The sequence below is a fragment of the Callospermophilus lateralis genome, chromosome 19 (assembly GCF_048772815.1).
Source record: "Callospermophilus lateralis isolate mCalLat2 chromosome 19, mCalLat2.hap1, whole genome shotgun sequence".
NCBI classification, from domain to species: Eukaryota; Metazoa; Chordata; class Mammalia; order Rodentia; family Sciuridae; genus Callospermophilus; species Callospermophilus lateralis.
In genome coordinates, this window is record NC_135323.1 from 15,353,889 (window position 1) to 15,380,656 (window position 26,768).

Consider the following 26,768-nt stretch of genomic DNA (forward strand, 5'->3'; position numbering starts at 1 on the left):
ACTTTGGCAAACAATGCAGTGACAGGAGACTCAAGATCCAGTCCCTATATCTTGAATCTCTGCCCTGTGACACCACCAGCAACAACCGTGGGGTTCATCAGACAGTCACTCAATGAACACCCATTCTTTCCTGCAGTCAATGTGTGCCATACAGGGCAGAGATGTAGCTGTCTGCAGTGGTGGGGCCTGGTGCACACTAGACCTGAAGTCATAGCTCTCATAATGATTAAGGTGACCTGGTCTCTGGTCCAGCCTCATCTCCCAATGGAGCGGGAGGATGGGGTGATGATGGTGACCCTGATGGAAGCCTGACTCACTTGTAAGTCTTGAGTAAAGACTGGATCCTCAGTGCTGGTCTCTAAGGTCCTCAGACTTCACCCTGAAGACTGCAGGGAGCTCTGGAGACCACGTGGTGTCAGCCACCTGCACTGTGGAGGTCTGGGAAAACCAGAGGCAGCAGGTGTCAGCGCAGGGGGCCATATAGTGCTTGAAATCATGCACATGTTTCCAGGGCACTGCGTCCTTCTGGATCCCATGTGGATTCTCCTCCTCCTCCTCCTCCTCTTTTTCTTCCTCCTCCAGGAAGCCTTCCCATCTCCCCATTCAGAAAGCACTCACTTCCCAGTCTTCTGAGGTCCCCCTTGGTCCTGACTGGATCTGTCTTCCTCTGGTACTACATGGGAACTGGGATTTAAGGTACTGGTAGGAAGTCAGGAAGGTTTGGCACAAATCTCAGTCATGTGGTGTGACGTTGGGCCTTGGTTTCCCTGGCCATAAAATCCAAGGCTTTGCTGCCTTCAGCTCTCTCTCTCTTTGAGAGGCAGCAACTCCCCTGGAAGTTCCTGAGGTTCTGAAAGAGCCAGGTCCACCGGGAACCCTGAGGATCTCTGATTTCCACCTGGAGTTCTCCTCCCTCCTTAGGGGTCTGATAACCTGTGTGTCTTGAGACCGTTCTGGAATGTTCTTTCTTCTGTTCTTCTCCACAGGTGGACCACTTCTGGGCCTGCATGGCTCCGTAGAGGATGAAGCCCAACCCCACAGGCTCCTCCCCAGAGACCTGCAAAGCTGCAGGCCAGGGCGAGAAGACCTGCCCTGTCTGCCAGGCCAGGGGAGGGGTCTCAGGTCCAGGGCTTGGAGCAGGACCCAGTGCTGTTGTAGGGCCTGGACCAGGGCCTGGTGTGGTTCTAGGGCCTGGGCCAAAAGCTGGTGCTGCTCAAGGACCCAGTGTGGTTCCAGGGCCAGGGCCGGGAGCTGGTGCTGTTCTGAGACCTGGCCCAGGAACTGGGTCAGGACCTGGGCCAGGAACTGCACCGTCACCAGGGACTGGGCCCCGACGGGGGTCAACAACCCCAGCACCAGCACCACAGCCGAAGACTCAGTCCAAATCCACTCCGGCGCCCAGGCAGAAGGTTCTGGTGACAGGAGGAGGAGGCTACCTGGGCTTTAGCCTGGGTTCCAGCCTGGCTAAGAGTGGCACTTCTGTCATCCTGCTTGATCTACGCAGACCCCAGTGGGAACTGCCCCCAAGGACTGAGTTCATCCAGGTGCAAGGACGGGGTTCTCGGGGGACCTGTGGTGGTGGTGGTGGTGGGCACAGTGTCTGTTGTGAAACCAGGGTTGGGTTTGAGGTCACAGGCTCTGGAGCCAGACTGACTGAACTCCTGCTCCACCTCTTACCTCCCAGCTGGGCAGCTGTGGTCACAAGGCTCCACATCCCTGAACCTTGGTGTCCTCATCAACAGAAAGGGGACAATAATAATATCTATTTCACAAGGGTCTCAGGGGGTTGATGAGATAGTGCATGAGAAATGCCCATCGCAGCCCCTGGGACCCTGATGAACGGGGACCAGAGATAAAGAGGGTGAACTATGGAGTCAGGTAGTAAACCCTGCCCCACAGCCTTTCCTGACTGTGAAGATGCTTGGCCGGGGCTGGGCCAGGGGCGGGCTCTGGGACCTGGAAATATGCAGAGTTATTATTTCAGTTGGCCTTGGACTTGAACCTCCTACCCCTACTCCTTCTTCTCTGTCTTAGGCTGATGTCCGAGATGAGGAAGCCCTGCACCGTGCCTTGGAAGGGGTGGACTGTGTCTTCCATGTGGCCTCCTATGGAATGTCTGGTGCTGAGAGGGTGAGGCCCTGTCATTCATACCTGGGGTTAGACAGAGTGGGCTTCAAGTCTTGCTTTGCCCTTCAGACCCACTGGTGCCCATGAATACCTGTAGCCTGTCACCTCCTCCAGGAAGGATTTGGGTATTCCCAGCCTGCATTCTACATCCACCACACCGAATACTAGTTCTGCCACTTTCTAGCTATGTAACTGGAGGAAGTTAACCTCTCTGAGCCTGGAAAGTGAGGACATTACTACTACTTATGTTACAACCCATGTGACAGTATCTACCAAAACATACATACACCCTTTAATCAGAAATTATACTTATTTGTATATTGATGACATCGCTTTTACTAACAAAACCCTGGAGATAACCTAAATGCCCATCAGTTGAGGGCTATTTCAATAAACAGTCTTCGGGCTGCGGTTGTAGTGCAGTGGTAGAGCACTTGCCTAGCACATGTGAGGCACTGGCTTTGATTCTCAGCACGGCATTTAAATAAATAAAATAAAAGGTCCATTGACAACTAAGAAATATATTTTTTTAAATATTTCTTTTTTGGTTTTCGGTGGACACAACATTTTTATCTTATTTGTATGTGGTGCTGAGGATCGAACCCAACACCTCGCACATGCCAGGCGAGCACGCTACTGCTTGAGCCACATCCCCAGCCCATGAAATATTTTTTAAAAAATATCTATATAAATAAATAAATAAACTGTTTTGAATTCACACAGTGAAATTCCACACAGCCATTAGAAAAAAATGAGGTGATTCAGAATGTGTTCATAGCAGAACAGTCTCCAAGGTGTAAAACAGTGTTTGATATCTTGTTGGCTTTAAAAAAAAAAATGCTAGGATAAATGTTTATTTAAAGGCACAGGCACATATGCTGATATTTAAACAAAGATTGTAAACATACACAAAATTATTAATAACAGTTACCTCTGGAGAGGGAAAAGGAAGACTTGGAATCGGGAATGGGAGAAAATTTCCTCTTCATTATACTGCTTGAAGTATCTTTGTTGCTTTTTTTTTTTTTTTTTTAAAGAGCTGGGATGGAACTCAGAACCTCACACATAATAGGCAATTCCACTGAGCCACACCCCCAGGACTATTTGAATTTTTTGAGGGGACTGAGGGTACTGGGGATTGAACTCAAGGGCACTTGGCCACTGAGCCCCATCCCCAGCCCCATTTTGTATTTTATTTAGAGACAGGGTCTCAAACTGAGTTGCTTTAGTGCCTCACTGTTGCTGGAGCTGGCTTTGAACTTGCGATCCTCCTGCCTCAGTCTCCTGCATCACTGGGATTACAGGCGTACACCACCATGCCCAGCTAAGAAGAAAAATAGTCTTGAAATAAATATGGAACTCACCTCTTGATGGTTTTATAAGGATTAAATGAGATTGAGGATTGTAGAGCTCTTGCCCTGTCCCTGAGGCCTAGGGAGCTGCTATGCAGAGTTTGTTCTGGGTGTTTCCACCCCAGTGTAACTACAATGGACAGTATTCCTGTCATTTTTCAGAGAAGGAAACTGAGACTTTGGAAGCAGAAAAAGGATCCAGCATATTTTGAGTCACTCTTCTGTGGCCAGCCCTCTGCCAGCCACCACCCCCTGCCAAGGGTCTTACTTAATCCCAGTGACCACTGAAGGGTCAACCCTCACTTTACAGATGAGAGAGCTGAGGGCCAAATGGGGACAGAACCTCCCCCTGGCCATCGGGGAGGTGGTGCAGATCTGGGTACCCACACCCCTGTGGGCCTCCCAGGACCCCTGCCCACAGTGGTGGGGTGCCCGCCGGGCTTTCTGCCGCCCCTTTCCCCTGCTTGACCCTAAGGTCAGCCTCTGGCCTCAGGGACAAGACAGGAGACAGTACCATGACTTCCCACCCGTCTTGTCTTTTAGCTGCAAAAAGAACAGATTGAATCTATAAATGTCGGAGGCACCAAACTAGTGATTGATGGTAGGCTGTGTGCCAACTGTGCTCTCCTTCCCTCCCACCCCTGCCACAGGCCCAGCTGCGGGGGACAGGGTCGGGGGACAGAGGCATTACCCTCCCGGCCTGGCCCTGCCTGCTCAGCAAGGGCCTGTGGGCAGCACGTCCTTCCTGTGTGCAGACCTTTCGGGGCCCTGCATGGGAATGTCAGTGTGGCAGGGAACATGGGGGTGGGGGAGGGCAGTGAGACAAGTCGCTGAATCCCCTAATGGAAGACCCTCACCTGAGCCCTGGGGGCCTGTCCTGCACCTTGACTTTCTCTCTCATTCTGGAGTGTCCTTTTTTTTCTCTGTCCCCACTGAGTGAGACTTTCGTCTGACCTGTCCCTGGCAGGGTGGCTCAGGGGCCAAAGCCACACTGGAAGGAAGTGGGCCTGGCCCCCAAGGGCCCATGGAGCAAGGCTTCAACCCATCCCAAGTTGGGGGAGACCTTCCCTCCTGAGCTGCTCTGGATTATGGGAGGGTCTGGGGGTCGGGGTGTGTGTTGAAGATGGAAAGAGACCAGAGGATTTGCCTGTGGGCGCACTCACACTCAGCCCTGGGTGCACACGTGTCAATCACTGCAGTCTGTGTCCGCCGGAGGGTTCCGAGGCTCATCTACACCAGCACCGTCAACGTGGCATTCGGCGGGAAACCCATAGAGCAGGGCAATGAGGACACGGTGCCATACTTCCCCCTGGACCAGGTACTGACCTCCAGAAGGGGTGGGTGGGACCAGGGTGAGTCCCAGCAGGAAGGGATACCCCAAACTGGGGGGCACAGGCCTGATCCTATTTTAGTTTGTCAAGTTGAAGGGGTTGTGAAAGTCCACTGGCCTTGAGCCCCAGCTCCTTTCGACCTGTGTGACCCTGAGCAAGTGGCTTCACCACTCTGAACTTCTGTTTTCTTCATCTGGCGATGATTACCAGGGGGTCATGGAAGGCAGGAAATGAGATAATGAGTGTGAAAACATCACAGGAACACTAAAGGATAACAAGTAACTCATCCAGTGAGTGACCAGCACCAGTGAGTGGCACAGGGCAGACATAGGGAGCTGGCAGGAGCCTCCCTGAGTCAAGGTGCCCTGGTTGTCTTACTGCCTTGCATCCAGTGCACTTCTGTTCCTGTGACTCTGGAAGGAGACGCCCTGTCCTCCCACCCAGAGGGAGAGAGAGGCAGTGGGGCTCAGGGCTTGGCCATCTCCCAGATCCACACCTTCACATTTGAAAGGCAAGGTGTAGCCTTGGGCTGGGCCAGGCTGACCGGGCATTGCCAGCAGCATTGCTGACCCCCATCTTGTGGCTCTGTTCTCCTTATCCCCCGGCAGCACATAGACCACTACTCCCGTACCAAAGCCATCGCTGACCAGTTGACCCTCATGGCCAACGGGACTCCTCTCCCAGGTGAGCACCAGGGGCCTTCTCTGAAATGCCCATGTGATTGTGGTTCTCGCTGACATGTGTCTGGACCTGCCTTCCTTCCAAGGGACAGTCCCCAGGGTTTCGGCTTTTCATCATTCAGAGCATCCTGAGCACCTGCTATGTTTCCCCTGCAGCAAGGCAGTCTCAAAAGAGTCTGGTCCAGCCTCTGCCCATCTGGTGGGGAAGATGCTGGGGTTCACCCAAGGTTGAGGTCTCTTTCTTGTCTCATAGGAGTGGATCCAGGTGTAGGGATCCTCTTTAGATAAAAGGGGTACAACAAATTAAATATAGAATGAGCTGAACCCTGTGGAAGGGTGGTGCAAACGAAGAACCTGAAAGTCTAACCTTCAATAACTTTCCAGAAAAATCTGCCTCTGCTACCTCACTGCATCCTCTCTTCTGGTTATAGAGAAATAATAACAGAATGTGAACAGTCCACATTTATTGAGTGCTTACTACACACCAGGTCCTATATTGCATGCTAATCTTATATGCAAAAAGCTCTGAAAGCTTTCTGAAATTCAGAAACAAAAGAGAATCAGATGGCTTAGTTTCCCTTTATGATCAAAATCATCTAAACTTGAGAGCCAAGCCAGTTTAGAGAGCAAGGGATATTTGAAATCATTAGTTCTAGTTTACAGGTGAGAAAACCGAGACCAAATAACTGGCTTAACTCAAGGTCACACCATTGTGAAGTTGTTGAGGTGGAATTTGAACCCCAGGGGAGTCTCTGCCAGAGCGTGGAGTTTAACCACTATGCTGCACGTTAGGCACAGAAGAGCAGGTCTCTAAAGCACGGGCATGTTTTTCTAAAATGTTCCCCAGCCCCTGATACCCTGGGCCAGCCAGGCGTCCACCTCTGATCCCAGTGGGAACATCCACAGGGTCTGCTTGAATTCTCTTTTCTACCTGGGGCCTCCCCACTTCAACCACAGCCTGCATGCCAGACACCTAATCCTCCGGCTGAGAATAATTTATATGAGCATCCACAGCTTTCCACGGTCAGGAGAGTCATGGATACCCTGGGCCCGGCCCCTCTGTGACGTGGCTGCCCAGTGCCCCACTGGCCACTGTCAGATGCAACCTGACCTCCCTCCACCATGCCCCGGGGACCCAGAGTTTAAACTTAGCTGCAGGTTGTTTACAGGGCAGCTCACCTGACACCTGCCTTCCAGGAGTCCAGCCATATTCACCCCAGATGATTTCCAGTTCCTACTACCCAAGCTGGTCGCTGGGACTGTCCCTCTAAATTGGCACAGAGGACCCTGTGACATTGACATTGATGCTGAGTCTGAGATCTAGATCCCAGCTCAGCATCATGCAGTTGTGTCCTCCTGTCTCTGGGCATGTTAGTGACCTATGGCTACCACAAATTCAGAGTCTTAAAACAACAGAAATTTCTTCTGGAGTCATCTGGAGGCCAAGATCCTGAAATCAAGGTGTGAGCTGGGCCACCTCCCTCTGAAGGCTCTAGGGGAGAGTCCTTCCATGTCTCCTCCAGTTTCTGGTGGTCCTGGGCATTCCGTGGTTTGTGGCTGCTGAATTCCTTGCCCTAGTTGGACATGGTGGCACACACCTGCAATTCCAGCAACTCAGGAGCCTGAGGCAGGAGGATCGCAAGTTCAAGGCCAGCCTCAGCACCTTAGCGAGGCCCAAGGCAACTTAGTGAGAACCTGTCTCAAAAAAATAAATAAAAGAAATTAAAAGGGCTGGGTTGTAGGTTAGTGGTAAAGCACCCCTGGGTTCAATGCCTAGTATCAAAAGGGAAATTTTAGTTACAACAATAACTTTGAATAAACTTCACAAAACATTTTTAAAAAGGGGAAAAAATCCAACTCCAGCCCTGCCTCCATCTTAACCTGCCACCTCTTCTCTGAGTATCTCTCTCTCTCTCTTTTTTAAGTTTATATAGTGCTGAGGATTGAACCCAGGGCCTTGTGTATGCAAGGCAAGCACTCTACCACTGAGCTACAACCCCAGACCCTCTGAGCATCTCTTATAAGGGCTTTTGTCATCAGCTGCATAATACAGGATGATCTAAAGATCCAGATTACAACTACAAAGACCTTCTTTCCAAATAGGGTCACATTTGCAGATTCTGGAATGTGGATGTCTTTTTTGAGGGGGGGCCACCATTTCACCTGCCATTCTGGGCCTCATTGTCAAGTGAGGACGTTGGGGGATGTAGCAGTCAGGTGTTGCGTTGATGCAGTGACACCAGCCCTGGCTCACGTGTTGGAAGAATGTGGCAAAGCTTCTAGAAAATAGATTTCCAGAAAAATGGCCAACAGGTCTTGGAAAGGACAGAGTTGGGGCAGTTCAAGGACCTGGGTGGCAGGAGCTGAGGACCAGTCTCTTTAGGGTGGGCCTTCTAGGATTTGGGTCTTGGTGATAATGATGCTCAGTATTGCTTTTAGGTGAAAGAGTCCCATGGCCACCATCTAGAAGGCTATCCCCCAAGACTTTGCAGAGAGAGTCTCCCCACAGGAGGGTGGGCTGCCAGTGGTAGAGGGTGGTCTACACCAGAGAAGGCCCAGGAGGTGTAGACAGCACGGTGCTTCCCTTCCCTGATGTCCTCCCCAGTCTCCTGACCACCCACCCCTATGTCCTAGGAGGGGGTATTCTTCGGACCTGTGTGCTGCGGCCCCCAGGGATCTACGGCCCTGAAGAGCAGAGGCACCTACCCCGAGTGGCGGTATGTCACCCCAGCCTCCCAGGACCCCAGGCAGAGGAAGCCAGTTGATAAGCAACAGTGACGGGGCCTCCCTGTCCGTGGTCACCATATAGAGCTGGAGGCAGAGTGTCTGGAGCCTGGGACCCTCGGATGCCCATGACCCCAGCAGTTCATGGGCTCCTCAGCCTTACCAGGAGCAGAGCCATCACGTTTGCTAGACAGGCCGAGGCGTGGGGTGGGGAGACAGAGGGGAGCCTATTGCCCCCGCTCACACATGGATCCCCCGGAGACTGTGTGGGTCATCTCACACTAGCAGCAAGGGTCTTGCTACAGAAAACCTTCTCTAGAAAAGGCTAGGTATAGGGCATAGAGCCACAAGGTCCTGTCCTCACATTGCTCACAGCCTGGTTAGAGCGACACATACCACCATGTTTACAGCCTCAGCATGGTGAGGGCTGGGCACAGGGAGATGAAAAGATGAGCCTGGCGAGGGGCCCTGGAGGGCTTCCTTGAGGGATTAATGGGGGGAGTGGGGTGGCAGGGAGAAGGTAGACCAGGTAGAGGAGGCAGCTCAGACACCCACCGAGAAATGAGAAAGGTCCTGGCCAATGTGGGAAGCACCAAGAGGTTCCTGTGGCTGAGTCTCATCTGGGAGTGGAAGGCCCTGGGGGGAACGGGGGCCACCAGGGGTGACGCTGCAGTCTGCGGTTTCAGAACACACCTCGGCGGGCTCCTTAGGTCTGTTTTCTGTTTTTTAAGTTGATCAGGTTCTTGTGGGGATGTGAGGTCAACCCCAGTGACTCCTTCCCGCCTCCCTTTAGTTATTCATTCAACAAATATTTGTTGAATTCCTACTATGTGCTTGGGACGGCTCTAGATTTTGAGACAGATCAGTGAACAAAGCAGAGGACTCCCGTGCTGTGGGCTTCTGTTCTCAACAAGGAGGCGGATGATAAGCCATAGTCATCAGTAGGAGGCTAAGTCCCTGGGGCCTGACCAGGAAGGGCTTCTTGGCCATCTGTCAGGACATCAGCTTTCAGTGGCAAGCTGGACACCCAGGGATGATTCCAGCCAGGAGAGACATGGTCTGCCTTGGGAATAAATGGGCCCCACTGTGTGGGATCGGCTGAGGGTCAGGAAGCTGTGGTCAGTGTCCAGGTGGGAGATGAGGGCAGCGGTCAGGGTCACAAGTGGCCGGAATCTGGGTAAATCCTAAGAGCAGGGCCACCTGGACTTGCAGATGGGTCAGAGGTGGGGTGTGACAGAAGGCGGGGACATCAAAGGTGGTGCCAGGGCAGGATGTCTCCAGCTGAGTGGCATTGGTGATACAAGGGGCTTGGCCTGGAGCCAGACGCTTGGGACCGTGGGCATCGGAGGGAATGTAAAGCCACCCCAGACTGAGTCCCTGCGTTTACTGCCCCCTCACCCTGTGCCAGAGCCACATCAAGAGGAGGCTGTTGATGTTCCGATTTGGGGACCGCAGGACACGGATGAACTGGGTCCACGTCTGCAATCTGGTGCAGGCTCACGTGCTGGCAGCAGAGGCCCTCACGGCGGCCAAGGGCTACGTGGCCGTGAGTCTCTGATGTCCCACAGGCTGCAGGCAGGGGTTCCCCAGGGTTGTTGGGTCCCCAGTGGGCATTATTACCTCTTCACAAAGATCCTGTGAGGCTGGCGTTGATTCCAAAATGACAGCCACCCAATGCTAAGCATTTTGCATATATTGTCACATTGGGTCTTCACAGCAGCCCAAAAGGGAAATTTCATTAGTTTCTCCCTGTTTTTCAGGTAAAGTAAGGTACAGAGAGGTTAGATGACTGCATTGGGATCCCACGGTATGGTGGCCCCAGAATTCACAGGGAGTGGCTCAGGTCTGTCCCCGGGCCTGGGGGTTGCTCAAGACAACGAGGGGGTTAGAGCAGCTGCTGAGAGCCATTGGAAAGGGTGGGGTCAACAGATTGGCAGATGCCTGACTGTCCCCCTCCCTGTGTCCCCCTCAGAGCGGGCAGGCCTACTACATCAATGACGGGGAAAGCGTCAACCTCTTTGAGTGGATGGCACCCCTGGTAGGTATCAAGCACCACCCGATCCTAGAGTAGGTACCTGCAATCCTGTCATCTCTCCCTGTCAACTCTCCTGCTTCCAAAAAATCAGATTTCATATTACAAACCAGCTCTGGCAACACTGTCCCCTGAGCGAGATGGGAACTGGCTGCAGCTGAGCTGAGGCTGCCCCTGGGTAAGGCCATGTATTTACCCAGCTTGTCACAGCTCCTTCCTGACTTGCCTCCTGATTCACGTTGGCTTCGAGCCCTGTGGAGTTTTATATTTTGTGGTACTGGGGATGAAACGCAGGGGCCTTGCGCGGGCTAGGCAAGTGCTCTGCCACTGAGCCACACCCACAGCCCTTTTTAATATTTTATTTAGAGACAGGGTCTCACTAAATTGCTTAGGGCCTCACTAAGTTGAACTTGTGATCCTCCAGCTTCAGCCTCCGGAGCTTCTGTGATTACAGCTCATTCCTTTTTATTGCCAAAATAATGCATTCTGTGGCTAGACTCCATGCTGATACACAATTCATCCTGGAATGATCCTTCAGAACTGTCCTGCCATCTTCCACACATTTACTGGGTCTTCCCCCACCCCCACCCCCACTTTAACAGATAAGTCGATTCTAGAAAAATCGATTTTACTTCAGTACCTGGGAGTGTCTTCAGGTGTGGGCAGATGTAAATAATAATTAAATAATGTGAATGAGCCCAGGTTCAAACTCATCCCATGCATTCAACTCATGCCATGAGCCGTCCAGACCAAGGAGAGATTTCATTTCAAGACTGGTGCAGGCATGGGGCTGGCTGCGGGTTGGTGGGGTCTTCTGCGGGCCCCAGGGTAGGAGGAGCAGGTGGACAACCTATCTCATCTCAGGCCGTGTTCCCTTGCAGTTTGAGAAGCTGGGGTACCACCAGCCATGGATCCAGGTGCCTACTTCCTGGGTTTACCTGGCAGGTAAGGAGAGGAGAGTGTATGAAGGCCTCCATGTGCTAGGTGTACGTGTGAGTGCTTTATCCTATTTGAAATTCAGGACCAGGACTAAGATAAGGGAGTGTGGGGTGGAGGTATCAAGGGCCCAAAACTTAAAGAGGCCGTGCAGGTGAGCCAAGCCCTACCCTGCCCTTGAACATGTGGGGCCTCTAATGTAGGCTCCAAAGGCACCTCACTTTCCTCACCATGGGCCCGGGCCTGTTTACACTCTAACCCACTTGCAAGGCCTAGGCACGGCTGGCTCCCTACAGCTGGGGAGACACGCCAGACAAGGGGAGAGGGAGCCCTGGAGTTGCCCTCTCCCCAAGGTCACCTTGAAGTTAGGGTTGCTTTGGGACACATGGAACTTCCTTTTGACCCTAGATTCTCCTGCTTATCCTGAAGGTCAGCCCCTGCTCCCACGCCCCTCTCCACAGTGTCCTGGCTTCTGTCCTCCGTCCCACCCCCAGTGCCCTTTGCTGGCCTCTTCCAGCTGGAATGTAGAGCAGACATCGGGCACGGAGTGATCAGCCCAAGGGGACAGGTAGCCCTCAAGTCACAAATGGCTGTGATCCTGACCCACCTTTGGCGGAATCTGCTATATTTTAAATGCACCACATTTGCAAACGTGTCCTCCTGGGCACACCCACGCACAGGGTGACTTCTCATGTGCAGCGTTGCCACAGTGGTTGACACTGCTGACCGCCCCCCTGGGACTCTGAACAGAGTCTCTAGGCAAACCTTAGACAGTGATGTCAGGATCAGCGGGAAACGGGTGGGAGGGAAGTGGCAGTATTTCTTTTTTTGTGTTTGTACCAGGGATTGAACCCAGGGATGCTCAACCCAGAGCCACATCCCCAGCCCATGCAGTACTTCTTAAAATGGCCCACTGCACTGTTCTCAAGAGAATAGGAGAGCAATTCTAGAGAAGACTTCGAGTCGGCTCACATTTACCTAAATTTCTTTTTTTTTTTTTCAAATTTTTTTAAGTTGTAGATGGACACTATTTATTTATTTATTTATTTATTTATTTATGTTTAAGTGATGCTGAGGATCAAACTCAGTGCCCCACCTGTGCGAGGTGAGCGCTCTACCACTGCGCCCCAGCCCCAAACGTCTGTCCTTAATATTACTGCCATAGCAGGTTTATTTGTGACTTGGTCCCCAGCTACGAAAGTACCCCAGCATGTGCTGCTAATTGAAAGGAATCCAATGACTTTTGCAAAAGGGCAAAGCAAATAATGTCCCCCATTGATAGGTCTCTGAGGGCCTCCTGAAGTTTGCACTGAGGGAGGCCCTTGTCCCTGGCCCCTCTCCCCACAGCCACCGTGATGGAGTTCCTGCACCTGATCCTTCGGCCTGTCTGCAGTGTCCCCCCTCTGCTCACTCGCAGTGAGGTAAGTGGGCTGCTAACAGGGAAGACCCTGGCCCTGAACTCCCTCTTCCCCCGCCCCCCCCCCCACTGCCGCCTCATCCTGGACAGCACAGCTGAATACTTGGCTAAGGTCTCAGAACCCTCTGTTTAGTCCCAGATTTGGTCCAGGACCTTTATAATCATCCCAATCACAGCTCTGGTTGTGCCCTCCTGGTGCAAGCTAGTCCGGCATGCCTTATTTCACTCATACGCAACTTAGTTTTCCAGACAGACTGGAGGAGCCCAAAAGCAAGCTCTGTGACATTCAGGCTTTTGAACACCACCAACCCCATCATCAACTCTCAATACATGTGCACAGGCACACATCCACATGCACACACACACACAAGATCTGGTGGGCCCAACCTCAGTTCATGCTTACTGGATAATAAGTATAGACCTACTGTGTACAGAATACTTATAGTAATGATGATGCAGGTCGTTTGGTTTTGTGCTACTAGAGATTGAACCCAAGGTACTCTACCACTGAGCTACACCCCCAGCCTTTTTATTTATTTTAAGACAGGGCCTTGCTAAGTGGCCAAGGCTGAGCTAGAACTTGTGATCCTCCCACTTCTGCCTCTCTGAATTGCTGGGATTACAGGTGAGTGTCACAACACCCAGCAAAGATACAGTTTTATATTTGCTTGGCACATATAGCTTAAAAGAGAGGCTATTTTAATTCAGATTTCAAACAGTAGCACAACAGCTGGTGTTTGGGGTTATTTGCAAAAACCCTTGAGTCCACTGTCCCCTTTGATGCTCTCTGATGCCCTGCTACATTAGGAAAGGCAAATGGTTATGCTCTCCACTCATGAGACACTGAGCATCGTTAGAGAAATTAGTAGTTTGCCCAAGGTCACACCCTACTGGAATTGACTGGACTTCAGGTCTAGAGCTTTCTGACCCAGGAGGAGGGAGGAGGGAGTTACCTACCTATAATTTCTCCTTTGAGCCCTCCAGACCAGCAGAGAGAATGATCATCTATGGAGTGGTAGTGAGAATGCTAGGCCCAGTCTCTGAATGCCATTTCATTTTCATTGCTGTGGTCAGTTGTAGATTCTGTTATGTCCATTTGCAGAGGAGGAAATGAGACACATAGTGAAATAACCTGCCCATGCTCACTCAATGTTGCTGGGATTCAAACCCAGACCTAAATAACTCCAGGCTTAATCGCTAGCTTGCCAAGTGCATCAGGATCCACACCTGGTAGTGCAAAAGAGCTGCCAAGGTGCTACTGGATTGTGGTCAGGCAAAAACTTGGCCCCACTCCCTCCTGTCTAAGTGGTAGATTTCCTTGATCAGCTCAGGAGCAGAAGATCTCAGTTAGCTGGGGAAGTTTTTCAGCTGTGGTTTAGGCACCCTCTGCTGGCTAGTCTGTGACATACCAATCAGCTTTCCAGTTTGATTTACAGGTTTTCATTTATCATTTATTGAGCACTTACTGTGTGCCAGGTACCTGATAAGCAATGGAGGCAAGAAGATGGTCCTTACCCCCAGAGATCTCACAGTCTAAAAAGGAAGGCATCCTTATCATAAACCAGGCAACTCCACACACTGTGATGACAACTACCCAGAGAAATGATGAGGAATGCCAAGTATGCAAAAGGGACACCTAAGCCAGCTCTGAGGAAGTCAGGAATGAGGTCACATTTAAGCCTGATCTCTGAGAATATTGTGTGCCGGGGCCTGTGTTAGTTCACAGCTATATCTCTATATAATAGGGAGTCAATAAATATGTTTGGAATATTAACTCAGCTAAAAATAAGCCTACATCTGCACTCCCCAAATCCCTGAACTAACTGGTGCCCAAAAGAACAAGAGCTGGCCTCTCTCCCTGTCCCACGGAAGTGTCCAAGACCAGGTGCTTGACCCCAGAGACTATTTAAAGTGCCATGGGAGAATCAAGCAGCTGGTGGACCCTTCCCCAATGTCCAGCTGAGAAACAAGAGAGGAAGAAATGAGACTTGTGAGAGGGAATCTCCAAACCCAGTATGGCAGGGAAGAACATGGGCTAGATAGAATTAGCTGTCCTGTGTGACCCTGGGCAAGTCATTTAAGCCCTCTGATCTTCAATTTTCAAATATGCCCAGAGGAGATGGTGCCATCTTAGAAGAGTAAATAAAATAAGGCATATAAAAGTTTGAGCCCAAGGCAAGCACATGGTATGTTTCATGATAGCTGTCATTATTACTCTTGAAGATTGTGGGCCCCAGTGGCAGGGAAAATGCAGATCACACCTTAGAGAGTGATCACTTGTGCATAATTGAATTCCTGTCTTAGGGACGCACAGCTAATTAGCTGGGAGGGATTGAACCCCTGCCCATTGGGACACTGCAGGAGCAAGACGCAGCAGTCCTTTAAAATCTCTGTGTGATGGAGGCGCAATGCCAAAGTTCTCTTTTCCCTCTCCACAAACAACAAGGTCGAGGATGCTCGCCCTGTCCACTAGCCCGGCCCTTGGCTGTCCCGCCTCTCCCGCAGGTGCTCAGCGTGGCAGTGACGCACACCTTCCAGATCGCCAAGGCCCGTGCTCAGTTGGGCTACTCTCCAGAAAAGTTCAGCTTCGCTGACGCGGTGGAGCGGTACGTGCAGTCCACGACCCGGCAGCCCAGCGGCTCCACCTCGCAGACGCTCCTGCGGCTGCTGCTCGGGCTGCTGCTTCTCCTGGGCCTGCTCGGCCTCGCCCTGCATTTCCTAGGCCTGCAGCCCGTGCAGGCGGCGGGGAGGCGCCTCTGACCTCTCGCCACTCTGGAGCGCCTGCTCAGTTCTGTCTGCCGGGTTCTCGGTGCTAGTACCCTCCCCTCCTGGCCCTCGGGATTTGGACCGGCCTCTGGGTCCTGACCCCGCCCCTTGGGCCTAGCCACGCCCCCATCAGACTTCTGGGTTGTACTCGCCCCGCCCTCCGTGTTTGGGCACGCCCCCGCTTGCCGCCCGCGCCCTAGCCACGCCCTTGATCCGCCCTCTGCGTCCCGGCCCCGCCTCTTGCGCCTCCCCCCGACCTGGCCCAGTTTCTGAGAGTCCCAGCCTCAGCCTGCTGGGTTTTCCAGGCCTTCCCGGCCTTCCCACGCCTGCCCAGTCCCGGCCCGCCCCCTGGACGCTTCCCTGCTCTGGCTCTGCCCACTTTCTGGCCTCACCCCTACGCTTGAGCCCATCCTTTGGGTTCTCCTTCTGGGACTGGATTGGCTCTTCCTCCGGTGTCCATTCCCTCCCCTGTTGTAATGCGGCCCTGGCCCCGCCCACTCCCTCTGGCTCCACCCCCTTCTAGCCCCGCCTCCCGGATGGGGAGTCTGTGGGCCAGTACCTGTGGGTGGCGTCTATGGAGTTTGCGTTTCCTGCAGCCATTTCCCGGGATAGCAGATCTTCCACCCCTCTCGAGCTTCTTTGGGCATCTTCATCATGATATCGTTTCAGAATCTTGGGTTAAACCCATTTTAGTAACTTTGCGTTTTGATCCTCCTCATTCAAAAGTTGTGGGTTCTCCCATTCAAACGAGTTGGAGCTTGGAGGTACCCAGAGACCCAGGCAGGCTTCTTTCTGCCCAGCCCAACTTGGCTTTTGGGGGTTCCCGGTTTATGATTCTGGAAATGATTCAGCATGGTAAACACAAGTTTCAATTCCAGATCGGGCAGCATGAAAGAAACTTTGTCAAGTATTGGATGTCTCCAAAAAGTAGCAATATAGTTATAATGGGGAAAACAGTTTAATTGGTCATATTTTATGACTTAGTATTGTTCCTATTTGTTAATGAGGGGTAGTGGTGATTGATCTCTGTCATCTATAAAGGTTAAGACCACAGAATTTGTTAATCAACCCTGCTCCCCATAGAAATTGCACCTCTTATCATGTTGAAATCAACTGTGAATACCAAGATTTGAGTGTGTAAATAGATCCATGTAAATATGTATACCATAATGTGCAGAGGTGGAATTGACTGAGCAAACACCACGGATCGTGGCAGAAGAGAAAGCCATCACAATCCTGTGGTGGAAGGGAAGGAATGTGCTAATCAACTAGAGCAGTCATACCAACTATGGCAGTCATCGATCATCTCAGAATGTGACTCTGATGAACAAGGAAGACAGTTTATGAAGGAGCTTAAAATGGCATGCTGGTCTTCTAGGTGGCATTGCATGTGTGTATATAATGTTTTAAAGATCAATAATAATCCTTCTTGACTGTTTAATGTTTGACAGCTTGCAAGGATTTTCATCTATATGATCTTATTTAATTGTCACGGCCACCCTTATAATATAGTTTATTATTGTTGACATTTTAGATGAGGAATATGGGGCTGGATTTAATGTCAAAGAGCAGGGCAGAGTGGGGGTTACTTCTCTGCAGCGGGAGTAACTTGAAGAAGCTTCCCAAGCCACAGGCCAAACTACAACACTTGCTTATTTCTGTTCTGAACCCGCACCCGGCATAGAGGGGACCCCCCCTCTAGGGGTGAGGTCCCTCAGACCTGGGTGTCGGTGGTGGGGGAGCTCCCCACCGCATCTGGGGTAGAGGGGACTCCCACCTCTAGGGATGAGATCCCTCTAACCTGGGTGTCAGGGGAAGCTCTGTACACCATCGCACCCAGGGTAGAGGGGACTCCCCCCTCTAGAGGGGAGGTCCCTCTAACCTGGGTGTCCAGGGAGCTTTCCATTGCACCCAGGGTAGAGGGGACTCCCCCATCCAGGGGGTAGGTCCCTCTAACCTGGATTTCAGGGGAGCTCTGTATACACCATCTCAGCCAGGATATAGGGGACTCCCCACTCCATGGGGGAGTTCCCTCTAACCTGGGTGTCTGGGGGAGCTCCCCACCAGCCCCAGGGTGGAGGGGGACTCCCCCCTCCAGGGGGGAGCTCGAATGCCATCGCACCCAGGGTTGAGGGGACTCCCCCTCTACCCTGACCTTGCCAGGTCTGGGATCTACCTCTTTCTCTCATATCAACAATCCTCAGTCTGTTTGAGGCTGGCAGTCCTTGGGCTCTCTTTCTGGCCTCACCCCTACGCTTGTAGCACATTTGCATCTAAACTCACCTCCTTCTTTTCTCTATTTCCACTCTCTACCAATCTTGAGTTTTTTTTTTTTTTTTTTTTTTTTTTTTTAGTTCTAGCGATTGAACTCATGGATACTCAACCATTGAGCCACTTCCCCAGGCCTATTTTCTATTTTATTTAGAGACAGGGTCTCACTTAGTTGCCTAGTGCCTCACTTTTTCTGAGGCTATGCTTTGAACTTGTGATCCTCCTGACTCAGCCTCCCTAGCCCCTGGGATTACAAGGCTGCACCACCGCACCTAGCCTGAGTAATCTGTTCTCAGTGTAGAAAAAACAGACTCACACTGTTCACATTATCTTCTAGATCTTTTGTGTACTTCCTGACCTCACCCTTTGAAACCCCAAAGCCAAGGATCAATTTCTTTGTTTTCTAGATTTCTCCAAGCCATTGCTTCTCTGAGGCTCTGAAAGTAAAATGTCTAAACCCTGATCTGGAAGGCAACATAGGTTCCTATGCCAAGAAAGCTTCCTAAAGGAAGCTGACACCAATAGACAGATTGAAAAGTATTTAGAAGAGCGGGGGTTGTGGCTCAATGGTAGAGCGCTCGCCTCCATGTGCAAGGCGCTGGGTTTGATCCTCTGCACCACATTTAAAAACCAAATAAATAAAGGTATTGTGTCCAATTACAACTAAAAAAAATTTTTAATTAAAAAAAAGTATTTAGAGACTCCCCCAGATAATCAGCCTCCATGAGGTTCTGAGTGGGAGGAAGTCCTAGCTTATTTGAAGGCACTAAGAGAAACATGAATGAAGAAACAGAATCACCAATCAGAATGGAACATCAAGGCAAAGTGACAAGCTTTCCCCGTCAGTACTGAAGCTATTACCAATTATAGATCCAATGCGGGGCATCTAAAATGTCCTCCTGAGAGCTGGAGATGTAGCCCAATGGTAGAGTGCTTGCCTAGCTTGTGTGTGTATGGGGCCCTGGGTTCAATTTCCAATACTGAAAAACAAAATTATATAAACATGTCCTCCCTTGACTCCCTATTCCCTCTCTATTTATTTCTCCCTCCCTTAACAAAATTTTGTGATGAGTTCTCTATACTTGTGTTTCCATTTCTTCAACCCATTTCAACAAGGCTCTAATCCAGGTCATTAATGACCTTGCCCATAAATCATAAAGCTAGTCTCTATCTTGCCAAACCTCTTCCTAGTATTCAGTATAGTCGGTTCCTGTAGAACTCCTTAACATTCTTCTTGGTTCCTCGGGACTCTGTCTCCCTCTGGTCTTCCTGGGCGAGTTCGTCCACTCCCAAGGCCTCAGTCTCTTGTGCCTCCCAAACCTGTATCATCTGCTCAGAGTGCTTTCTTGACCTCCAGACTTCTTTTTCATTGCCAGAGGTTGAACTTGAACCCAGGGCCTCACACATGCTAGGCAAGAGCTCTTCTACTGAGCTTCACCCCCAGCCTCCACCTCCAGACTCCTGTGTCCAACTTTGGGTTTTATCTATTATCCCACAAGCACCTCAAATTCAATGTGAACCAAACTGAAACTGAATTTATCATCTTTCCCATAAACCCATCCTTTCTCTGCCTTGTATTCCATCATCCCTGGAAGAGGAGAGTCACATTAGCCATTAGTGACCTAGGCCCAGCCCCTGGGTAGCTTTTTTATTTTGGGGGGGGGGGGGGTAGGGGGCGGTACTTTACCACTGAGCCACATCCCCAGCCCTATTTTATTTAGGGACAGGGTCGCAATGAATTGCTGAATGCCTTGCTTTGCTGAGGCTGGCTTTGAACTCATGATCCTCCTGCCTCCTGAGCTGCTGGGGTGTGCTGCCGGGCCTGGCCCCTGGGTATCATTTTGAAACATTCCTCCTCACAATCTCACCGGTGAGTTCTGTCAGAGCCACCTCCACAATGTCTTTCTGGCACCCTTCAGTCCTACATACTGCCACCACCATGGTATAAACCACTGTCCTTTCTCCCAACAACAGCAGTAACCTTGATAGAGTCCCATGTCCCTACTGAGCTTTCTAAATCCCAAGTTGGAACATGCCACTCTCTGTCTTAAAACCCTTCAATGGTTTCCCATTGCTCTTGGGGTCGGATTCAAAGCCTGACCTTGGCATTCACAGCCCCATCTCTTGCCTTTTGTCCAATCTTCTGCCCAGCGGCATGTAATTGCCTCCTTAAACTGGCACCTCGGACTCACCAGGCTCTGGCCTGCCTGCCACAAAGGTTTTCCTGTTCTTGGGAAATCTCCTCCCAACCTTCCCTTGGCTACTCTCTCAACTTCAGGTCCAGCTAAATGTCACCTCCTTGCTTCTCCTGGGCCAGGTTAGCACCCTGCACGACAGACATTCCTCACGGGTGTAATTAATGAATTCACAACGTCTGTAACTGCTGCCGCTGGACGCTGTCCGCCTGGTCCATCCTGCGGCCTCAGGTTGAGCTGGGCTTCCAGCAGCTTCCTAGTTGTGCAGTGACTATGAAGGACCCTAAAGCAAGCCTGAGGACCAGTGAGAAGTGAATCAACTCAGCTGAGACATCAAGGTTGACATCCCAATGGGAGCCAGACCCAACTCCCCCAGCCCCCACAGTCCCCTGCCATCTGCTCTGCCAACAGAAGTCCATGGGTGTCAGGGGCAGCACTCCCAAGGACCTGGGCCAGCAAGGGACCCTCTCTAACTCCATTCCTGATCCCAGCCTCCTCCCCTCCACCGCCTCAACTTTTGTCCTTGAGAGAGAAAGAGATCCACTCCCTGTGTTCCGGGGACTGGAAGCGTTCAATTAATGCTTCCTGCTGGGAACTTTGCAAGGTATCCCAGGTGTGATTCCCCTGAAGAAAGGGAGGAGGTGTTTATTTTATTTGAAGGAAATGGGAATTAATAGGTGAAAGAGAAGTTTGTGTACTAGGCTAGAGTTGGAAGGTTTCTTTCTCTTCTTCCCCCATTTCGTTAGAAAAAAATAAAGTTATCAGAAAGGAAAAGAGGGATAAGACACTGAAGGGCGATTGAAAACACAAAAGTGACGCCATCTGGCTGTGGCAGCGGTGGGATTCGAACCCACGCCATCGAAATGACTGGAGCCTAAATCCAGCGCCTTAGACCACTCGGCCACGCTACCGCCCGCTCAGACGTCGGGCCACTCAGCCTATGTTAGTGTGATGACGAGGGCGCCTCGTTCTCTGTAAGCTCCGCCCCTATAAGTTTGCGCATGCCCATTATGAGACCGGCCTCTTCTGTCGCCTCTGCTCTTCGCCCCCTGGCTTCCTTGGCAGTCCTGGAGTTACGATACTCTTGTCCCCGGGTCAAGAAGTACTGTAGGAAGCCATCATTAAGAAAGAAAGATTAGTTCCTAAATGTTAAACATTTTTAACATCCGATCTTCACATGTGTCGAATTTCATTTTTGCATTTTTTATGGATGTGATGCTGCCTATGGCCACCTGGGGGCGGTGCTGCGCTGCGGTTTCCTCCCAACTGGGGTGGGGATCCCGCAAGGAACCCAAGTTTGCACCGAATCCATTCTGCCGGCTCTATTCTCATCACAAACTTCCTTTGCAGCCCCGAGTGACCTCACGGCCTGGCCCCTGCCCTCCTGATAGGAGAATCACGTGTGGGCTCCTTTAGGCATAATTATTATCCCATCCTAATTTTACCTTCAAATAGGCTTTATCCACTTCCTTTCCGTTTAAATTGGGTTATCCACTTCCTTGCAAACAAAACCCAGAGTTATAAAGACAGCTGGGTAAGTGGATGGCCCCCCAAAGATGAGCACATTCAAATCCCCAGAACTTGTAAATGTGTTGCCTTACACATGGCAAAATGGACTTTGCAGATGTAATTAAGGATCTTCAGATGGGAAAAGTAGCCTGGATTATCTAGATGGTCCTAATATAATCACAGGGATCCTTAAAAGAGAGGCGAGAATTCAAGGAGAAATGAAGACACCAGCAAAAAGGGGAATACACGTAATCTCGACTAACTACAAAAAGTAAGAATACCAGTTCTTTCCTGGGACCTCCAAAAAGGTACTCAGAGTGTCTGAAAACACCTTGAATCTGGGACTTCTGATTTTGGGAACAATAAGACAATTATCTGTGTCATTTTAAGCCACTAAATTTGTAGAAATTTGTTACAGCAGCAGTAAGAAACTAATATAGTGTGTAAACCAGGGGCTGGCTTGGGAATCACAAAGCTGAGCTGTTTCTCAGGGTGTGACATTAGGAAAGTTCCTTCTCTTAGAGTTGAACGTCTATATGATGATGACAATAGCCATCTCACAGGAGCTGCTGTGAAGATTAATTCATTCATTCTGCAAGTATTTCTTGAGTACCTGCAGTGTGTCAGGCATGTTCTGATCATATCAAAGAACGAAGCAGTGAAGATCAAATGTGGTAATAGGGGATCTCTGGCATATAGCGTGGGGGTGATGGTGGTAATTCCAGGTATCTGTTGCCTTCCAGTATCTCACCACAGAGTTCTTCCATGGACATTGGTTGGCCATGTGGTGGTATTCCACACACCCTCCCCAACTCACTGCTGCAAGTAGGTATTTATGGATCTCTCCCTGGAGGAGGCTGGGCCATGCTAGTGAGTCACCTCCATGTTGCCACATGAACCTAAGTTAGAGGCAAATGCTCTGGCCGGAGCTGCCCAAAAGACTCAGAAAACTGTTGTCTGGATATGGTCAGACTGTGGCTGACCATCTGGCAGATCACCCCTTGGGGCCACAGGAAGGAAGCTGGGTTCTCTTAAGTTATCTCCCTGCAATTACTCAAAGCAGTGGTTGGATCATTTGTCAGCAGCACCTGGCTCCTCAGCTCTCTCCCTCTCTGATAGTTTAAGTTAACATTTATCCTGCACCGGTTAGGTCTGATCAGGCACGATCCATGCTTGGGGGGGGGGGGGGGGCAGGGAGCTGCTTCTAGAACTACTCAGAACCCTCTAGCCAGAGGCACTAGACCACAAACCCAGTGGAGGTGAGGCTTCAGTTTGTCTGCCCCGCCCAGCATTTCTTCAGCAGCTTAGCCTCCCTGCTGGCCCCAGGGTTCCGCTGACTGGGCTTCTCTATTGATTTACATCTTCAGGGGTGACAGTGCAAAGCCGCGGCCAAGCAAAGGTCAGGAGGGGGCAGAATCTAGAGCAACCAGGATCTATTTAGTTTCTCTGTGTGTGTATGTGTGTGTGTGTGTGTGTGTGTGTGTGTGAATAACATTTAAAAATGAGTTTTGCAAAAGTAATCTGGGTTCCTTGGTGCTTCATCAAAGAAAGAAAAGCACAAATAAGAAAAAATAAGAATCACCTTTCATTTCTCCACCTACCGAAACTCTGAGTTTTGGACGAGGAAGTTGGGTTTTTGTCTTTTTAAAATTTCAAACATAATGTCACGTAGGCATGCTCGCTGTAAATTTTTTAAAATGTGTTATCAGAGGTGTAAAATTAAAAAGGTAAATTCTCTCCCTCACTGTGGCCCTCCTTCACCAGTGAACCCCACAGAAGCAACCCCTGTAAAAAGGCTTGGGGTCAATTATTCCAGATCTTTTTCTAGGCAAATATATAGGCAAATGAAACTAGAAACGCACACGTGGTCCTGCCCTCATCCTGGAGCTTGCCTCCCACAGTGGAACAGAAGGGATGCACTGGCTAAGAGACAGGAAAGGGGTCACTTCATGGAGTCTTTCCAGAGCTACAGTTGGGTCACCTGGCTGGCTCTATGGTGGGCATGCCAGGCCCAGTGACCTATAATCCCAGCAACTCAGGAGCCTAAGGCAAGAAGATTGCAAGCCTCAGCAACTTAGTGAGACCCCTGTATCAAAGTAAAAAATTAAAAAGGGCTGGGGATGTGGCTTAGTGGTGGAACAGCCTTGAGTTCAATCCTTTGAGTTCAAACAAGCGAACAAACAAAAACTCTCAAATCCACCCTGGAGAGGGAATCTGAGCTTTAACAACCATCCTGGGTGTGTGTGGCCAATGCTGCTCCCAGGCCTGAGCCTGTGGGAGGGAACAGGCAGGTAACTGACTGGGCTAGGGCTTGTAGGAGCTGGAGCACTTTCCCCTCCCATCTGCCATCTCTTCTGCTACCACACAATGTAGCAAACCGGTGAGAGCAAACTGGGTTGTGGGGATTTTGGTGTCTTAGTTTTGGGTAACAGCTTTATTGCAATATGATTCACATACCGTACATACCATTCACCCATCTGACGTGTATAATTTGGTGGCTTTTAATATATTCAGAGTTGTGTAGCTATCAACCTCAAGCAATTTTGGAACATTTTCATCATCCCCAAAAGAAACCCTGCTACTTATATGTAATAACTCTCTGTTCCTCCAAACTCCGTTCCAAGCCCCTGACAACCATTAATCTACTTTCTCTCTTTGTGAATTTTTCTGTTCTGGGCATTTTGTGTCAATGAAGTCATACAATACATTGTCTTTGGGGGGCTGCGGGGTACTGGGGATTGAATTCAGGGGCACTCAACCACTGAACCACATCCCCAGCCCTGTTTTGTAATTTATTTAGAGACAGGGTCTCACTGAGTTGCTTAGTGCCTTGCCTTAGCTGAGACTGGCTTTGACCCCGAGATCCTCCTGCCTCAGCCTCCGGAGCTGCTGGGATTACAGGCATGGGCCACCATGCCTGGTCAATACATTGTCTTTGGTGCCTGACTTCTTTCACTTTGTGTAATGTTTTTAAGGTCCATCCATGCTGGAGCATAAATCAGTACTTCGTTCCTTTTTATTGTCAAATACCATCTTATTGTCTGGATAGAGCATGTTTTGATTGTCCATTCATAAGTTGATACCATTTTTTTTTTCACTTCTTGGCTCTTATGAATAATGCTGTTATGAACATTTGGGTACATGAGCATATCTTTTAATTTCTCTTGGTATAGCACCAGGAATGGAATTGCTGGGTTGTATCATAATTCCATGTTTCATTTTTTGAGGAACTACCAAACTGTTTTCAATTTCTCATATCAGCAAAATGTGAGGGTTCCAATTGCCCCACATGCTTTCCAACGCCTGTTGATTAGCTGATTTTTTTTTTCTATGATAGCCACCCTAGTAGATTGACACCTTCAATTTACATTTTCCTCCGGCTACTGGTATAGAGCATTTTTTTCATGTGCTTTATAGTTATTTGTGTATTTCTTTTTTAAATATTTATTTTTCAGTTATAGGTGGACACAGTATCTTTATTTTATTTTTATGTGGTGCTGAGGATGATCAAACCCAATGCCTCACACATGGTAGGCAAGTGCTCTACCTCTGAGCCACAACCCCAGCCCTATTTGGGTATTTTCTTTGGAGAGAGATCTATTCAAATCCTTTGTCCATTTTTAAACTTGAGTTTGTTATCTTTTTAATATTGAGTCACAATAGTTCGTTATATATTTTAGTTACACTTCCCTTATCAGATATATGATATGCAGATATTTTCTCCCATACTCTGGGTTGTGTTTTTGTTTTCTTGATAGTATCATTTTCGTGTTGTGGGATAGGTCCTGTGGACGTTCTGGTGGAGGGATATGGGGGAAGAAACCGAATCCTTGTGGATGAGTGAGGGATTTTTTTTTTTTTTTTTTTTTCCCTCAGAAGTTGAAACAAAGAGCTTTGTCCATGAAGGTGGAGCAGCAGGCTTTAGAACAGGGCTCTTGGCCTGGAATTGAGCATAATGGGTTTATTATTCCTCTTAGATACAGTAACAGTGAGGTAGTTTAATTTTTTTTCCTATATTTAATTATTTTTATCCCAAACACTTAAAAAAAAGGAAGTCTGATGCCTCCAACGCTTCCCACTCAGCATGCCTGCCTCACAGTGTAGAATGGCTACATCGAATAATGACTTATAGGGGAATTTCTGTTGTCTCTTTCCTCACCTCACTAGAAAGTTCCCTGAAAGCAGGCGGCTCCTCCACCTCTTAGCGTGAAATTTGGCACACAGTAAGAGCTTATTAAATAATTGTCATAAGAATGAATGCCCAGAAACTCTCTGCTTACATTCTCCCAACTCATCAAAAGTCTGGAAGGAAAGAGTCTCTTCTTGATGGTTGCTCTACAAGATCCAGGTTCATTTCTCATTGGCCTAACTTGGGTCACATGTTAGTCCCTGAACCAATCAATGGGATTAAAGGGATGGAATATGCTAATTGCCAAATCTGGTCATGTGTCCACTCTTGCAACCAAGGGGGTGGGAAGGAGTATTTTCAGGAATTAAGAACAGAGTGAGGGCTGGGGTTGTGGCTCAGTGGTTGGGCGCTTGCCTGGCATTTGTGAGGTACTGAGTTTGATCCTCAGCACCACATAAAAATAAATAAATTAAATAAAGGTACTGTGTCCATCTACAACTAAAAATACATTTTAAAAAACAAAGAATAGGATGAGTTAGTCCACACAAACAAATCAAGATTCTCATACAAAAGAGGATGCTTTTGGGCCAGATAAAAATATGGAGAAGTTAAATAACTTGTCCAATGCCACAGAACTTTAGGTAATGGAGCACCCCCGACCCCCCAGTCATTTGTGATGTTTAGCTTGGACTTGGGAAAACTAGTTTAGCCTCCTTGGCCTCCCCCTTCCTTCCTGAATTCCCCAGGGGTTCATAACTTCAGGTATAATTTTGTCTTTTGCAAAAAATCAAAGGAGTTTTCTTAAGGTAACCAAAAGAACGAGCCTTTCAAACCAAAATTTTGTCGTCTATCTTCTTGATCTTGTATTTTCCAAAATTTGTAACACAGATGCCAAAGGGTGAACTACTCCCTGGTGGGCTTCAGGATCCATTTCTTCTTTTGATCTCCGACCACCTTAGGAGATGCTGCCTGTATGTCACCCCCTCCTCAGCCTTGTCAACTTGAACCTACCCCCAGCAGATGCCATTGCAGTTGGTAAACCTGAAGGCCTGAAGTTTTCCAAGAGAATCTGGATTTTTGTAGGCCTCAAACACTGAAGAGTCAAGGCTCGGGGACAGGACACTCAAGCGGCCTGTGTATACTGGGATCTGGGCCCAGTCCTGACTCGGCCACTTAACTCTCTGTGCAAGCTGGGGAAAGTCACTTCAATTGCCCCAGTCTTTCTCTGTGCGAACTGTCAGAAGGTTGTGATGATGACGGAAAGCGATGATGCCTTCGCATTAGACCATTTTCTTCCAC

At 49.6% G+C, this 26,768-nt stretch overlaps 1 protein-coding gene and 1 non-coding gene across 2 annotated transcripts; one reads left to right on the forward strand and one right to left on the reverse strand.

Annotated features, from left to right (window-relative positions):
- Positions 1–1,022: 1,022 nt before the first annotated feature.
- On the forward strand, positions 1,023–15,359 carry Sdr42e2 (short chain dehydrogenase/reductase family 42E, member 2). The gene is made up of 12 exons (XM_076840768.2): positions 1,023–1,077; positions 1,360–1,544; positions 2,035–2,130; positions 4,023–4,080; positions 4,679–4,797; positions 5,419–5,494; positions 8,125–8,207; positions 9,623–9,760; positions 10,187–10,252; positions 11,128–11,191; positions 12,530–12,603; positions 15,105–15,359. The coding sequence occupies exons 1-12, from the start codon at positions 1,023–1,025 to the stop codon at positions 15,357–15,359; spliced, it is 1,269 nt and encodes a 422-aa protein (XP_076696883.2).
- Positions 15,360–20,660: 5,301 nt separating this feature from the next.
- Trnal-uag (transfer RNA leucine (anticodon UAG)) lies at positions 20,661–20,742 on the reverse strand. The gene has a single exon. It is a non-coding gene; the product is annotated as a tRNA-Leu (tRNA).
- Between the last annotated feature and the right edge of the window lie 6,026 nt (positions 20,743–26,768).